Source organism: Symphodus melops (assembly GCF_947650265.1).
Source record: "Symphodus melops genome assembly, chromosome: 23".
In the NCBI taxonomy this organism is placed as follows: domain Eukaryota; kingdom Metazoa; phylum Chordata; class Actinopteri; order Labriformes; family Labridae; genus Symphodus; species Symphodus melops.
In genome coordinates, this window is record NC_136713.1 from 8,043,486 (window position 1) to 8,058,720 (window position 15,235).

The window sequence follows — 15,235 nt, forward strand, 5'->3', positions numbered from 1 at the left end:
TCACTGAATTTTATCACGTCACTGTCGACTTGTAGAAAAATCAAATAAACTGCAAATTGCCCAAGGCTTTTATTTTGAAAATATCGCCTATTAATTTACACACACAAGAAGCCTTTGTTTGTCTTTGGGGTCATGCTCTCTGTTTTTATTACCGCCAGTGGCTTTCCTGTTCAACTGGATCGGGTTCTGCTTGTCCTTCTGTTTGACCAATACCATCGCGGGACGCTACGGAGCCATCTGCGGCTTTGGCCTTTCTCTCATCAAGTGGATTCTAATTGTCAGGGTATGTTTTTCGTTTCTGATCCAGCACTGCATTTTGATGTTGTAGTTAGCAGGGGAGGTCTTTGGAAACAAACGCCTGTATTGGCCCCAAAATAAAATGATAATAATAATGAAAACCTGACATTTCAAAATAAAAGACTAAAACTGATGAGTCTGTTTCTCTGTTCTCAGTTCTCTGATTACTTTACCGGTTACTTTAACGGTCAGTACTGGCTCTGGTGGATCTTCCTGCTGCTCGGTGAGTTTGACCTGATTGTCCAGCACCAATTTTATTCATTTATGTATTTATTTTTTGCGTCACCCTCTTGGAGATTTCTCTTTTTTTCATTTTTTTTTTTCAACATTCCTTTTTTTCCCTCCCTTTCAGGTCTGCTGCTGTTCTTCAGGGGTTTCGTGAACTACCTAAAAGTCCGCAACATGTCAGAGAACATGGCCACGTCTCACAGAACACGCCTCTTCTTCCTCTACTAAAAAAAAAAAGTAAAGAAATCCCCCCTCCCCCTTTTGAAAAGTAATAAGAACCAGTCAGTTGCTTCTTGCTCTTCTGATAGTGTTTCTTTCGCCCCTGCAGGTTTCCTTATCATCATCACCATTCCTTTCCAATGTGAAGCTCCTTCCCTCCCCACTCGAATGACCTGACTGAGGAGCCTTGCAGCAAAGACAGGAGACGGGGAAGGCAAGAAGTAGAAAGTGTTCTCCAGTCTCATTAAAAGCATAACAAGACTCGCAAACCCTTTCCTCTGAACCGAGTCCCAAAAACAAGTCTTTGACGATCCACTTTCTTCCCCTTGGCTTTTTCAAACATTTCCTTTTAACTCTGAACGATCTGCTGCAGGAACGCTGGAGGAAAGAAGACTCACTTAAGTGTCATACAGCTCAAGAGTCCCTGAGAATAACATTACGTAGTTAAAAGAGGCCAAACCCTCGGTGTGAAGCTGTTATTTTGAAGCGACAAAAGACAAAAGCACAACTGAAATATTTTAACGAGAAAATGTCTTTGAAGTAACAAACGCCTACGATGCAACGTGTAGCTGATATGGTGTAAAACTGCGTTCCCTGTGTGACCATCTCAATGACTGCAGATCAAATAGACTAAAGAACAAAGAACTGTAAATTAGAAAATGTGTAAAGTGGAAACCTACTCTCAGCCCCCCCCCCATCTCAAAGAACAAACTGAATTCTTCTGAATTTCAGTGCTCACTGTAGCCGCATTCACACATGCACTCCTGGAAATATCTAAAAAAATTCCGGAGGGATGTGTGACGTAAAAAAAAAACCCCAACAAGTTAGCTATACAACGCTACGATAATATTCTCCTTTATATCGATGCTATGTGAAGTTTGACTCCAAAAGAGCAGGGAACATACTGACGCAGCCGTCAGTATAAATAAATGTGTGCATGGAGCGTCACTACCCTTTCATATCCAGATTTTTCAGGAGTTTCCTGCATGTGTGAAAACCCCTCGTTTTTGCCATCCCATCCTAATGCTTTCAGGAGGTTTGTGCTCTTGTCTCACCTTAACGGCCAGCCAACCCTGACGAGGTTGACTCAGCGTTATCGCCCCTAAAAGATTGGAGAATTCTTAGCCGAACAGCAGGCTGGCGGAATATGTCTTCAGGGAAGCCTACATGTGCACCGATCAGTTTACATATCACAGATCCAGATGCGTTCAGTGTTTGTAAACCAAACTGTGCCACCTCTCGAATCCAAACTCTTTTCTTATTTAGGTCAAAAGAGCCGTGACGACACTGAACTTTGGATGAACTACATAAACAACTTACAACCAATTTTGTTTTCTCCCCAGTTCTCCGAGCCTTAGAACAAGTGATTGGATGTCAGCGTCATCTAAATATACATCAGATCAAAGTAGAAAGTTGCTTGAAATGTGCACAAAATCCTCGCTCTAACCTATGCAGTTGATGTCTTTCTCTGTTGGAGGCTTCACGAAAGGGCCGTGATTTAACATATCACCGCAATAAGGATCAAATAAAAACACAAGGACTGCTTTCAAAACAGTCGGTAGTCATCTCCTCTGAACCGATATTTCCCTCGTCTTTTCTTGAACCTTTTCTTTCCAAAAAAATAAATAAATTCTGTTTTGTTATATATATATAAAAAAAATTCCTCCCTTTTTTTATTTTACCCAAAACTCATCATACTGATTTTTTTTTTTTCTTTTTTTTTTTCTTCAACTCCACGTGCAGTCGTTAAATACTTGTGGCAAACACAGTGACTATAACGCTTCAGAGGTGAACAGTTATCAGTGAAAGCTATTTTTTTTTTAAGCCTCAGAGATCACTCGAGTCCAGGACGATGTGAGAGGTCGGCCTCTTGCGCATTTCCTGCTTCTCTGGAATTGGAAGTGCTATTAAGAATTTGACACAACAGTGCAGTAGCTCTATTGAGCCATGCTTACTGTAAGTAATACTCTGCGGAATAAAAGAGTCATATTCAATTTCGGAGATAACGGAAAGCGAAGTGTTTGCGTTTACTGTACTCAACAAAATCCTTTCAATTAACGGCAAATCAGAAAAAAATGCAAATTCAAGAAAACTGATTTCAAATGTGACTTGTTCTAAATGTTGTGCATGATTGAGACGAACCCGACTCGTGCATCCCTCTCGCTGGGATCTTCTGATTTGATCAGATTCCAAACTCAACAAAGTGCTGTGTTGAGAGAAGACATTATTTGAGTCTAAACGGCCATGAAGTTAGGACACACTGTCCAGCATGAATGAAGTATGAGTAGCTCTAGCCCAATTAGAATGAAGTCTAAGGGTTTCATATACTTTTGAACCACCGCGTATGCGTCGACGTTGTGCTACATCGTGAACGTAAATGTTCCACTTAATTGCCAAAGTACAACACGTGCTAACTGAAGGATTCCTCTCGAGGGAGCACCACGTATAGCGCCAGGAGATGAGCTGTGCATTTTTAATTTCCTTTTTTGTTTTTCTATTTAGAAAAATGTGTATATAACAGCTTAAGCCAATTCATAATATTTGCACTTTGAAGGATTTCTGTACATTATTTGTGATTCTGCTAAACTTGGTGTGATAGGTAGACAAAAGTGTTTTCTTAGAATCCAAGTTTTCAACTGGAATTCTTAATCTTCCCAAATGGATAATTTGCCTTTTGCACTTTTTATTTTTCAAATGGATAATATTGTGTGTTATTATAATCGCTTTGAGCCTAAACTGTGACAGCTAGATTATTGCCCAACTGTTTTTTTTTTTTGTTTTTTTTTTTCTGTGTATGCTTTTCTTTTTCTGACCCGGGTCATATCCCACCTCAGCCTCTTTCAGCAATATCGTGATCTTTTCAACAAATGAGAGCTCTGCTGCATGATTTAAATGAGTGGGGTAATTCTTGGATTAGAGCCCGACTGATTAATCTGCCAGCCGATTAATATCAGTCTGATATTAGCATATCCAGACACTTTTAATATCTGCTATTTTTTTGCATATATACGCTGAGATTACTAGATTCATTCACCAGTCAAACGGCATTTAATTTGACTGTCTTTGCATGAAGCTAGTGCTTCTTTTTCACCAGCAGAGGGCGCTATACGATTACAACAAGCATTATCTCTCTGCAGAGCTTTATTATATATCTTTTCCACAAGTGTTTGATGACAGCATTTGAGACATCAGTGCAATACATGTGTGAGTCTCTTATCTTAACAGACTGAAGGAAGATATCGGTATGAGATTTGTTCTCTTCCTAATATCGATATCAGGTCCAGAAATGCCATATCGGTCGGGCCCTAACCAAGGTTATTTAAGTACATTTCTTTGTAAATACAATTAAAGAGTCGGCAGCCAAAGTATGATTTTTTTTTTTTTTTTGTTGATAATCCTTGTAACATCCTCTGAAACAGTTGTTATGCATTTACTGTAACTGGAATTAAATGGACAGAATGTCTTGCAAAAAATGCCAATAAAAAACAAAAGCCTGCCAATAATGTGTAACGTTGGTTTCATTTGTTTTCTCACATACAATGAAGCTCTGGATTTCTTGAATTCACTCCATAAAACCCTGGAAAACCAGAAAAATATTTAACTGTTCACAATTGTTATCGTTTACAATTTAGATTAGACTTTTTTTTTTTTTTTTCGCTTTACAGGTGTTTTTGTCGCTTTTTCTCTGGTTGAAGCTTCTTCCCTGCTCATTTAGTTTACTCCTTTTGCTCAAGTTCAAAAAGACCTCGGTCTTTCTTGTATCATTTAAAAAGACCCAACATTACCCACACAGGGAACTTGGCAACCTTTAGCAAAGAAACAGTGGCAAGGAAACACAGAAACGTCGAGCAGAACCAGGTAAATCTCTCATTGCCCATCTCTGATTCCACTGGGAGTATTGCTAAATACTAAAACGCTGTAGTCTGTAAAGTCCACTAGATGGAGCCAAATGCATGCTTTCACAAGTTGGGTTATATCCCTGTGTTTGTGTGATTCTTTGTTTTCTTTTAATTTCAATGCCTGTCCTGTGTCAGTTTACTGTCTGTGCACCCACAGGCCGCCGTACCATGAAGATAGACTTCTTTCTTACAGGCCTGAGATGAATTTTGTTGATTGTTGTGGATGGGTCTTTCCAATAGTCATCTTTTCTACAAGAGATGATAATAGACCCGTTCTGTTCTTATAGTATTTTTGCAGTTTAAATAGAGTTGAGCTAACTGACTCGAGTTCAGCCGCCCCTCTTGGAGAGGCTTGATTAGCATTACAGTATTTCTGCTCCCTGTTTAATCAACATATCCAGGCCTGGAAACATCCAAGAGTGAGTCTTATTTATTGTAGAAGACAAAAACCAGTTGGTCATTATTAACTCTCAGATTTAGATTCTACCAACAGGGCCAGACCAAAACTAACTGTACTGAGGTGACCCAACGTATGCAGCTAAGGTAAATGAACGGAAACCTGCTTTGTGGAAGTGCATGCTTCTCAGCAGCCAGTATGACATCCTTCGAAGTTTCAGTCCCAGCACAGAGGTTTGTTTTTGTTTTCAGAGTAGTTTTTTTTTGCCCACAAGGGTGTAGCAGTCGAACGCAGACTCAGCTATTGCAGCAAAGGGATTATTATTATAAAGTCTTACTAATTATGCAAAATATAAATGCCATTCCAGTCGACCTTTTTCGGAAAGCCAAGACTAGACTTTAGTGCTCTGCAGATTGCATTTGCCCTTTCCCTGTGAAACCTTTGATGTTACCGTCTGCTCAGGTGTCGCTCTTCACTTCCTGTGTAAATTACACAATCAGCGTTTTGATGGTGCCGTTGCACACAAATGATGTTGTTTCCCCTCAGTCGCTTACTTCCATTTCTTCCTATCACTGACAACTGCTGCGGGCCAAAGCTGGCTGCGTGGAAGGAGAGAGCCGTCTGCAATGCTTCAAAGTCTCTGTTGAGAGTGAGCAGTAACGTTGCACTGGCTGTAAATGCAGACCCCTTGGATACCTTATCAAGACATAGTAAACCAGTGAAAGCACATCCTAATTGATGGAGTTGCCGAGTTGTTCAGTATAAGTATCCCTGCCCCTGCCTGTCTTTTAAACAGCCTGTTTGATCAGCGAGTAGATTGCATCTAACAGAAATGTACTTTATGTTCCAGGAAATTGCAGCCCTCATTTTGAAGCACACTCAGATAACCCTTTTAACCTTTCAGCATGACATACGCAAGGACATGTTTTGATTGGTTTGTAATTAACAGTATTGTCCTCCTGCATTCCCCTCTGCTCCCTGCACTGCAATCCTTTTAAACTTCACAATGGAACAAGATTGGTTGATGGAACATACTGTTGTGGAAGAACAGATAGAAGAAATTGAAATGAAAGAAATTCATTTCAATGCTGAAAAACATGTACATGCACAAATAGGATGCAATAATTGGACAGCTGTCAGAGTGAGGGGGGCTGCCCAAAGCGAGCGCTTCTGAGCTAAGTGGTAGGGGTATTGGGCGACTTGCTCAAGGGGCCACTTCAACAATGCTCGGGAAGGGAACGAGCACTCTCCTTGCTACCAGACCAATGTCCAGGATCGGTCCGCACCTGGACTTCAACTGGCGACCCTTCTCTTCCTAACCTATAGTTAGGGATGTCCGATAATATCGGAGGGCCGATATTATCGGCCGATATTGACTTAAAAATGTAATATTTGGAAATATCGGTATCAGAGTTTTACAACCGATATTGGAACCGATATTGGAATTTCCGAGTCTGCATGAACACAGCATGGGACGTTTATGGGCGCGCGCTTGATGATGTTAAACAACAACATATTGTAACGGTTCATGTTGTAAAGTCAGTAGTTGATAATGTGTTCATAATTCCGATTATGTGGAGAGTCAGTGAATGCACCAGCGAGAACGTGTTGAGTGGCTGTATGAGAGAACGCTGGGGGAGAGAGTTGGATTGTTACGGCAAGTTATGTGTTGCTCTCTGCTGTAAACGGCGTGGTCACGGCCGACAGTGACCGGGTAATTAAAAGTTATTATTTGAACGCTCTCGTCGTCCTTTAACGTCCGTACGGACGCTACAATATACAACACGCTGGACTCGGGGCTAACAAGTTAGCTCACCCGGTGAATGAGGTGTCCGTGGTTTGGAACTATTTCCAAGTGTCAACTGAAGCTCAAGCACCTACAAGCGAGACAGCGCAGGTGAGTAATTGATTAACTTAATCATCAAACTAAATTTAATCTGCTGTGCTGAGTGCGTCACATTAAAAATTACATGCACTGAATACAGTAACCATTTGGCAGTCAGTGCTTCAAAGAAAAATAAATAATAGAAATTCTATTAAAGAAATGGAGGAATTCTATTATACATTTATTCCCTGTCTTTTTTATTCTTTCTTTAGGTGCATGCACACCTAGGAGAAGCCATCCCCTCGAAAGGATGCCCTTTGGAGTACTGGAGGCATCAAGAGAGAGGATTTTGTTACTATCAAAAGAGATTGAGCCCAGTTTGAGTATATTATTTGACAAGTTATGGCCAGTCATTCATTGACTATGTTTGTTTACAACTAATGGACTGAAGAGATGCCTCTTCCTTTTTTTTATATTGTCTGTGGTGTTGTTTGAGGCTGTTTGTTGTTGAGGTTTCTCTCTAACACTAAATAAATGTGGCAATTTTTTCCATAATTTAAGTTGTTCTCTTATTTTTCTCAGTGTGTACATTTGGAAAGCCATGTTTCATTCACATATGCATCCAGTGGGGCATCACAATAAAATGGTATAATGTGTTAATTCCACAGGAGATATTTTATGTTGTTGTTACCTAACAGTTTTTTTTTTTTTCAAAGATTTATTTTTGGCCTTTTTGCCTTTATTGATAGGAAAGTGGATAGAGTTGGAAATGGGGAGAGAGTGGGGAGAGACATGCGGGAAAGTGGCCACAGGCCGGACGCGAACCCGGGCCGCCCGCGCGAGGACCGAATCCTCGCAACATGGTACGCGCGCTGTCGCTGCCGCTGAGCTATCGGCGCCCCGTTACCTAACAGTTTTGATGTAAAAAGCCTGCATATATCGGTATCTGTGATATCGGTATCGGTGATATCGGTATCGGAAATTAAGAGTTGGACAATATCGGAATATCGGATATCGGTAGAAAAGCCAATATCGATCATCCCTACTTATAGTCCCTACAAACTGAGCTGGTGCCACTCCATAGCTGTTGAATAACTGTGCATTTCATACACACTGCTCGTTTTAAAAGCTTGTTCCCACCCATGTACAACTAAGACAGGAAAAGGAAGTCTTCTTGAGTGGATTTTAGATTTAGCTCAAGTGTAAAGAAAGACAAAAGTGGGGCCACTCAGTCCTCGTTCCATTTTCATCAGCAAATTCGGAGAAACAAACAAGATTTGTGCGTACATGCCTCATATGCCAAACTAGAAACTGATAGATAACCATTTGTAATAACTTTTATGAACATCTAAAAGTGTGAATGGGATGGTGAGAGGTGGCCAAGTTGGTGAACAATGATTGTTGTGTTCAGCTGGAGCTGGGGGTTGGGTGAGAGTAAAAGGTATAGCCCATTAACTGGAAAATCGAACCGTCAATAACTCACTCAAGTATTTCTGTACATTCACTTTTTTTCCCCTTCAAAGTCGTAACCCGCTTGGTGCTTTGACACAGTCCACTCTTCCATTTAGTGCCTAAAGAGCGGCTCACTTTCTACCTGATGACATTTGAAGTTTGGAGTCTCCGCTCTCTGGTTTCCGGAGGGACCTACATTCCCTTTAACTCCTTCAAGTGTGGAGAGTCTTGACACGTCGAGTCGCTGAACTCCCGGAGAGCATGCCTCGTCGTATTTTCACAGTAAACAACCCCCCCTTCCAACAGCTTTGCTCCCTCTCCTCCGTTTACTGAACAGTGGCCTCCTTTCAGGGCCATCACTTAAGGGCCCTATTAATAATTTGACGAGTTTTCTCAAAGATTAATTATGGCCAACTCCGAGGCTGCAATTATGCAGGGTGGAGAGACTCCGTAAACCTTCTCCAGCACCATTTCCAGGCCCACTTTTCCACTTATCAAGATGTCAATGGGGAGGAAAGGTTGTCCGTAGGCTCCCTCTGATGCATGGATCCCCATTAGTCGGACGAAATAAATAACACTTAGTGGCAAGCACTCTTCAATTTGCTTGCAGACAGTTGAAGCGATTGAATGCAGGACTGCAGTCAATAGGACAAATCTCTTCAGGCCAAGGCAGAATAAATCTGGAGCGGATGGAACCCCGGTTAAGAGAACTGGTTTGTCTTTCAAATTGGTTTGGGTCATTTGCCGTGACGGCTCAATCGAGTTCGAATAAAGAGTCGCTGATGACTGTGAACCACGTTCATCATTAGAGGAGCTGGTTGGTAATCAGGAATGCTAGTTAGAACAAAACACACAGCACATATTAAGCTGATCGGAATACCAAGTGTTTACCGGATATTATATTTCTTTTACTGCAAGAGAAATGGATAGTAAATGTCATCAAGATTCATCCTCTGTGGATCAGGAATCTGTATCGGTCAATAATAGGTATTGGCCCATGAGCTGTCCAGTTAGCCTTTACTTAAGCGTGCAAAATCAGCGGTACCAAACTATGAAAACATTTGTATAAAGAGTGGAAATCCCAAACTTGGGTGCACCATCTTATGTGTACGTTTCCAGTAACGTTTGGATGAAAGGTTGGCACAAGATGTGAAGTAACGGATTGATCAGTGGATCAAGTGAATTGGCTGCTGGCATGTGACTGACACATGGACTGTCACATGGACTGGCATTTCGTAACATCGATTTTCTTTTATGTTCAATACAGTCCAGCATGACAGCTTGGCCTCGTAGTTGTTAGTGAGCAGGCAAAGTCTTGCACTCAAACACTTGATGCATTCAAAGCAATTAGCGCTGGAGTTTGACCCACTTGTGGCTCTATATGATGAAGTGTTGAACTTGTGACTGCAGGGTGAGGTGGCAAGTAGCAGCCAGACACCATACATCACCACCGCTGAGTGGAAGGCTCCTGTCCTCCACAGCAGATGGTTGGGACAGAGCCAGGCAGCCTGCGCTTGAGTGTGCATATGTGTGTGTGTGTGTGTGTGTGTGTGTGTGTGTGGGTGTGGGTAAGAGAGAGAGAGAGAGAGAGAGAGAGAGAGAGAGGGTGAATACAATGCACTGAGTGTCTCCATGCGGCAATCTGCCAGAGATAAGAACCACCTGCCTGTCCCTCTTCTCAGTTCAAACAGAGCCCTTAGTTTCATCATTACTCATATAGCCTATACATGTTGTGCTATCAAATGTAATAGATGAATCTTTAAATTGTCACTTTATATAATATGCTGCATAGTCTTTCTTTAGGAGAAATGTCTCCCTATTTTAGCCTATCTTGGGTCAAATTTATTCACACTTTACTGTATTTATTACGTCGCTTTGGATTTAACAACTACTTTTTTTTTTCCTTAACAAAAGAAATAAGTTGCATCCCGAAACATTCACATCCTTGTATTCAACCAGTGGAAAAAGAGGGAGGACAGAGAGGTGAACGCAGAGCACAAAGCCCAGATTGTTCCTCCTCAGTGTCTGTCCATGATACATGTAACAATGAACCATTCATTTGCCCCGCGATGGGCCCTAATTAATTCCAACTTTACATTCTGACCTACTATCCCCCCCCCCCCCCCCCCCCCGGACCCCGGCTATTAATGCACCCAGCCTTGGCCCTCACCATCCGCAGCTGACGGTCAAATATTGCTCTTTTGCTGCGGCGCTTTATTTTAAGAGCTAGTTGTTAGCTTTGTCTGGATACTGTTTTGTAATAAGTAGGATGTCCAGCGGTTAGTCAGAGCAATATGTGGTGTAAAATAAGGACCTGCAGTTGCAGGAAACTGAGAGATCATCAATAAATCGATTTCATTCTGCATTGCCAAAGACATTGGACTTTGCATGGAAATCAGTCAATCCCGTCAGACTACAATTCCCTTTAACAGGCTGGAACTTGGAGGAGAGGCAGACTGTATATGTCTTCATGAGTTTAGTTAAAAGAAAGAAAAAAGCAAACAGAGGCAATTCAGGGAAAAATTATTAAGTTCAAAACCTCACCAACAGAGACCAAGAAATATGCAAGAGCAGAGTGCACCGAGACCAAGTCAGGACCAAGACATTTAGGGATCGAGACCGAGTCAGGACCAAGAGCAAGAGCATAAATATGAATGAAAAATCAACATCTCGTGTGCATCGATGTGACTCGCTTAGGTCGCAACACAGGGATGGTTGAGGATGTAACCGTGGGATAAAAATGATTTGTTCTTTTAAAAAGAAGGCCTGGAGCAACGCGTGTGCAGGCCTGGGGTGGGGGGACCGAAGGACAGAGATCACAGGAGCACAACCCCCATTCAAAGAAGAACTCTCATGATTTTATGTGACCGCAGAATTGCTTAAAAAGTCGTCCGGTGTAAGGCCGGCATGAGGCAACATCTTTGACATTCTGTCCCATCCCCTTCTCCCCTCTTCGCCGTCGCTCTCCCTTTACACCTCACTCTAGTTACCATACAGCGTCCCGTCTTAGCCCCTGCTCTCCCCTGTCAAACAGAACTTGGCACCGTTTCCTTCTTTCTTGCCCTACATCCAAAATGCGAGGAGAGAGAGAGAGAGAGAGAGGAGAAGTGATGTGAATTAAAAGGAGTGGAGGGAGAAAGGGAGGAGTCTGAAAGAAGACAGAGCGGATGGAGCATGGCTGAGGGGGCAACGACGGAAGGGAGAGGGAACAGAGATGCAACGCAGGGATATAGGAGGGCGAAGGCATGAAATGTGTGGGTGGAGGAGCAGGCGGGAGGGTAAGGGAGGAGGTGGGCGTCAGTGGCGAGGGGGGCACAAAATGAGGAACAGAGGCTGCTTTGTTGATAGCAACAGCAAACTTTTCGGGGCTTTGTTGATAGCAACAGCAAACTTTTCGGGGATCATTTGCTGGTCTCGCTAAAAAGCCTCAAAAGAGCTGCAGTCTGTGTGTGTGTCTGCGTGTGCTGGGAGTGTGTGTTTATATTTGTGTGTGTGTGTGTGTGTGTGTGCTGTTATGTGACTGTCTGACAGTGCGTGTCTGTTTGAGTCTAAACATGAAGGAGCTTTAGTCCAACTCCTTCCAGGAAACACACGTCGGCACACAAACAAACACACACCGACACAACCCGGATATTGGGGTTGGTTAAAGACGCAGTGACATGACTCACAGCTTGACCAGAGTCTTGATAAGAAACTTCCGCTTCTGGGGAGAGGATTAATATATATATATATATATATATATATATATATATATATATATATATATATATATATATATATATATATATATATATATATTATATATATATATATATATATATATATATATACAGGAAAAGAAACCAAACCACCCTGAAAGCCATAATTATTATAAGGGAGAAAAAAAAATCAGATGTCGATAAATCGGCTCTGATACAAGTCGTGTCGTCATGGCACCTGCCACGTCCAGGCAGGACCCGTTACAACTAGAAAATGATGTATTTATCTGGCTTTTATAACAGTGCAAAATATTTAAGGTAAATTAATTACTTAACAAAAACAGGTTGAGTGCATGGTTTAAAAATGTATATATTTTAGTGTACAATTTATTTTATAATTCTACATATTGTACCTTCAAGCTTAATCTTTTATTTAATGGTGCACTATGGGTTTTGGTATAGAAATAATAAAGTTAAATTTAAATGTACAGATGCAGTGGTTTACATGCATAGCTCTATACGTACACTGTCCTCAGAAGGAAAAGCAAAGATAACGTTGAGGCTGGCGGGGAATCATGGAAGTGATTTTTTCCCCCCTCAGTGAAAAGAATGTATCCGAGTAGAATTAACATGACATTTTTTATCAAAGCAGCACGTACAGCAACAGAACGGAAACTTTCAGGAGCAGCTCCCGCTATAGCTTAAGCAGCGGTCTTTGATGTTACATCTGGTGTTGCCGTGGCAACGATCAACATTTTCTCTCTGTCATGGCGGCTCATCATGACACGGACTGTTACAACTATAACATTATAGTAATGCTACCATAAAAGAAATATAACATGGGTTAAATCCATTTTTAATTCATCTATATAATATAACTTAACTTCTTCAACAAATCTACATACTCCACCTTTAATCTTTTCATATTCTTCTAAACTGTATAAACGAACCAAATCTTCTTTTAATAGATGACAGAAATCCACAGAGAACCGCTTCCTGTTCTAAATACAGCCACTCAACCTGCTCACAGGCGTGGACACCGAATAGCCCACCGACAGTGTTAGAATAAGCAAAAACTCAAGTATGCATGATGATTTCATTGGCCGTACCATGCACCAAAGAGGGAAATGTATGTCATTAGAATCTGTGGCCCGGCGGAATAAAGTAATTTAAAGCAGATTTAAGTCCATATTAATGCAGTTACTTTTGTACCTCCGTTGTGATTTGTAGATGATGTCGAGATACAGAATCTCAACAAACTCGAGAGATATTTAGTTGTAGCGAAAAGTGCGTGAAAAAATAAATGCTTGTTTGAAGAAGGCTGTGTGAGGGCCTCATTCATCCTCATTACCCTGTGTGTCACAGCCAAGACCTGGTTACAACCATGTCGACAGCCTGGGTAGTGTGTGTGTGTGTGTGTGTGTGTTTGAGGGTGGGACAGGGATTTTGGGGGGGGTTTGTAAGGGTCTCTTTCTTTAGGGTCGTTGAGCGCAGGTGACCGCAGGAAGTTGTTTTTCCAGAGCTGTTCCAGTGGCATGTGTATGTGTGTTCAGCTTAAGACCGTCTCGCCACAGGAACTTCCTCTTTGGGGCAAGCACGCACAAACACAAACGTTCCACACATACGCGCCTATACTATCACCTGCAGACGTACAAAATTCCTAAAGGACAAGAATTCCCATGTTTGTTATTTGTCCAGTGATGGTTTGTGAGGAGGGAAATCAATGTAAATGGCAGTGTTCATGAGACCGTGGAGACTTTAGCATTGATTTAGACTTTCCCCCTCATTATATGAGACAAATCCAGTTCAAATTGAGTAGGTTAAAGAATTCTCTTGATTTTCCAATCATTGGGCTTTTTTAATCTTAAATTCCTGGATTCAATCAAAAGCACTTTTCATATGTTTTATCAGGCTTCCTGCCAATCAAATCCCTCCAATATGAAAACTGTACCATTATTTTAGAGACTACTTAAGCACTGCGGCTGTAGTTGGACAAGCCCGTCTCCATGTCATGACCAGCATGCCTCGCTGTTTTGAAAGGGAATTTAACGAGCGGGAAAGTGTCACACTTCCAAACAGAGTGAGCTGAAGTGAGACTCTGTTTTCTATATTAATCAAGCAGGCATTCCAAGCCCGAGGAATTCTGTTGGTTTTGGCTTCGGGCCAGGCTGCAGCACTACTTCTTCAGATGCCTCACGGAGAAATGACATGTTAAGTGTGCGGCTTGTTTTCTCTAGCTTTGGGGTCCCTGCAATGAGGCAATCTCTGTCCAGTGGTCGACAACACATTAGAAATGGAACATATGTTGAGTTCTGTAAACACATACTTACACTTTGTAAATACACCTTACTATTTAAACTTGTTCTAAAGGGGTTAATTATGGCATAAATGGGACTTTTATTCATTTATTGGGGGAAATTTCAAACATTCGAATTGGTTTTCACACATTTCACTGAATTCAGAACACTAGAGATAGTGCCTGTTTTTCCCATCATCAAGTCACTGCAGTGGTCCTTACTGCAGTGGTCCATACTGCAGTGGTCCTATACATTGAGGACCAGCATTTTTAGGAGTCGCCCTGTCATCTTCTGCTCATAGCTGCAGTAACTAGCCAATCGGTTCCCAACCTTTGGTCAGGGCCCCCCTGGTGAGGCTCTGTTGGAGGTCGTCAAAATTAAATGTGCACATATTAACTAAAATAATAGGCTGGATAGTTCTCTTACTGGATAGTTCATTTCAATATCCTTATGAAAAAAGCTGGGCAAAAAATACCTCAGTTAAAATATATTACACTACACTTAGGCTGGACGGTCGGAGGTTTGTCCCTAGCTACTGCAGCTACTTGGATGTACTGTGTGATGAATGTAGAGTATCATCTTGTTACATGTAGAACTGATCATTCTGCTTAACTACAATGTGTAAAGGTAATAGAGCTCAACAGCGACTGTCCACTTTTTTTTTCTTTTTCTTTTACCGACCCTAATCCAGGAAGTAAATTTCCCTATTCAAATCCTCCATTGACATTTGACACAATCCTTATCAGGAGATTGTAGCCTGGAACCAAGACAACCAGCTAACCCAAAACTATAGCATTTAATTTGGCCCAAAAACAACATTGAAAAACTGAGAAAAAAGGCAAAAGGTCCAAGACTGTGTACATCATTTTATTCCAGAATCAAGGAACTCCATATCCCACGATCCATTGCGAATTATACATCTT

The 15,235-nt window shown here is 41.5% G+C and overlaps 1 protein-coding gene across 3 annotated transcripts in view; it reads left to right on the forward strand.

Moving 5' to 3' along the window:
* The window catches only part of ndfip2 (Nedd4 family interacting protein 2), a 187,568-nt gene that overhangs the window by 4,143 nt on the left and 168,190 nt on the right, over window positions 1–15,235 (forward strand). For 2 of the 3 annotated variants that reach the window (XM_079335901.1, XM_079335903.1), the window contains exons 5-8: window positions 159–283; window positions 454–520; window positions 650–762; window positions 854–4,247. In XM_079335901.1, the coding sequence (XP_079192027.1) occupies window positions 159–283; window positions 454–520; window positions 650–753 (296 nt within the window). In that variant the 3' untranslated portion in view covers window positions 754–762; window positions 854–4,247. Of the gene's footprint in view, window positions 1–158; window positions 284–453; window positions 521–649; window positions 763–853; window positions 4,248–15,235 lie in introns of those variants that run through there. The other variant, XM_079335902.1, reaches the window with a different exon arrangement.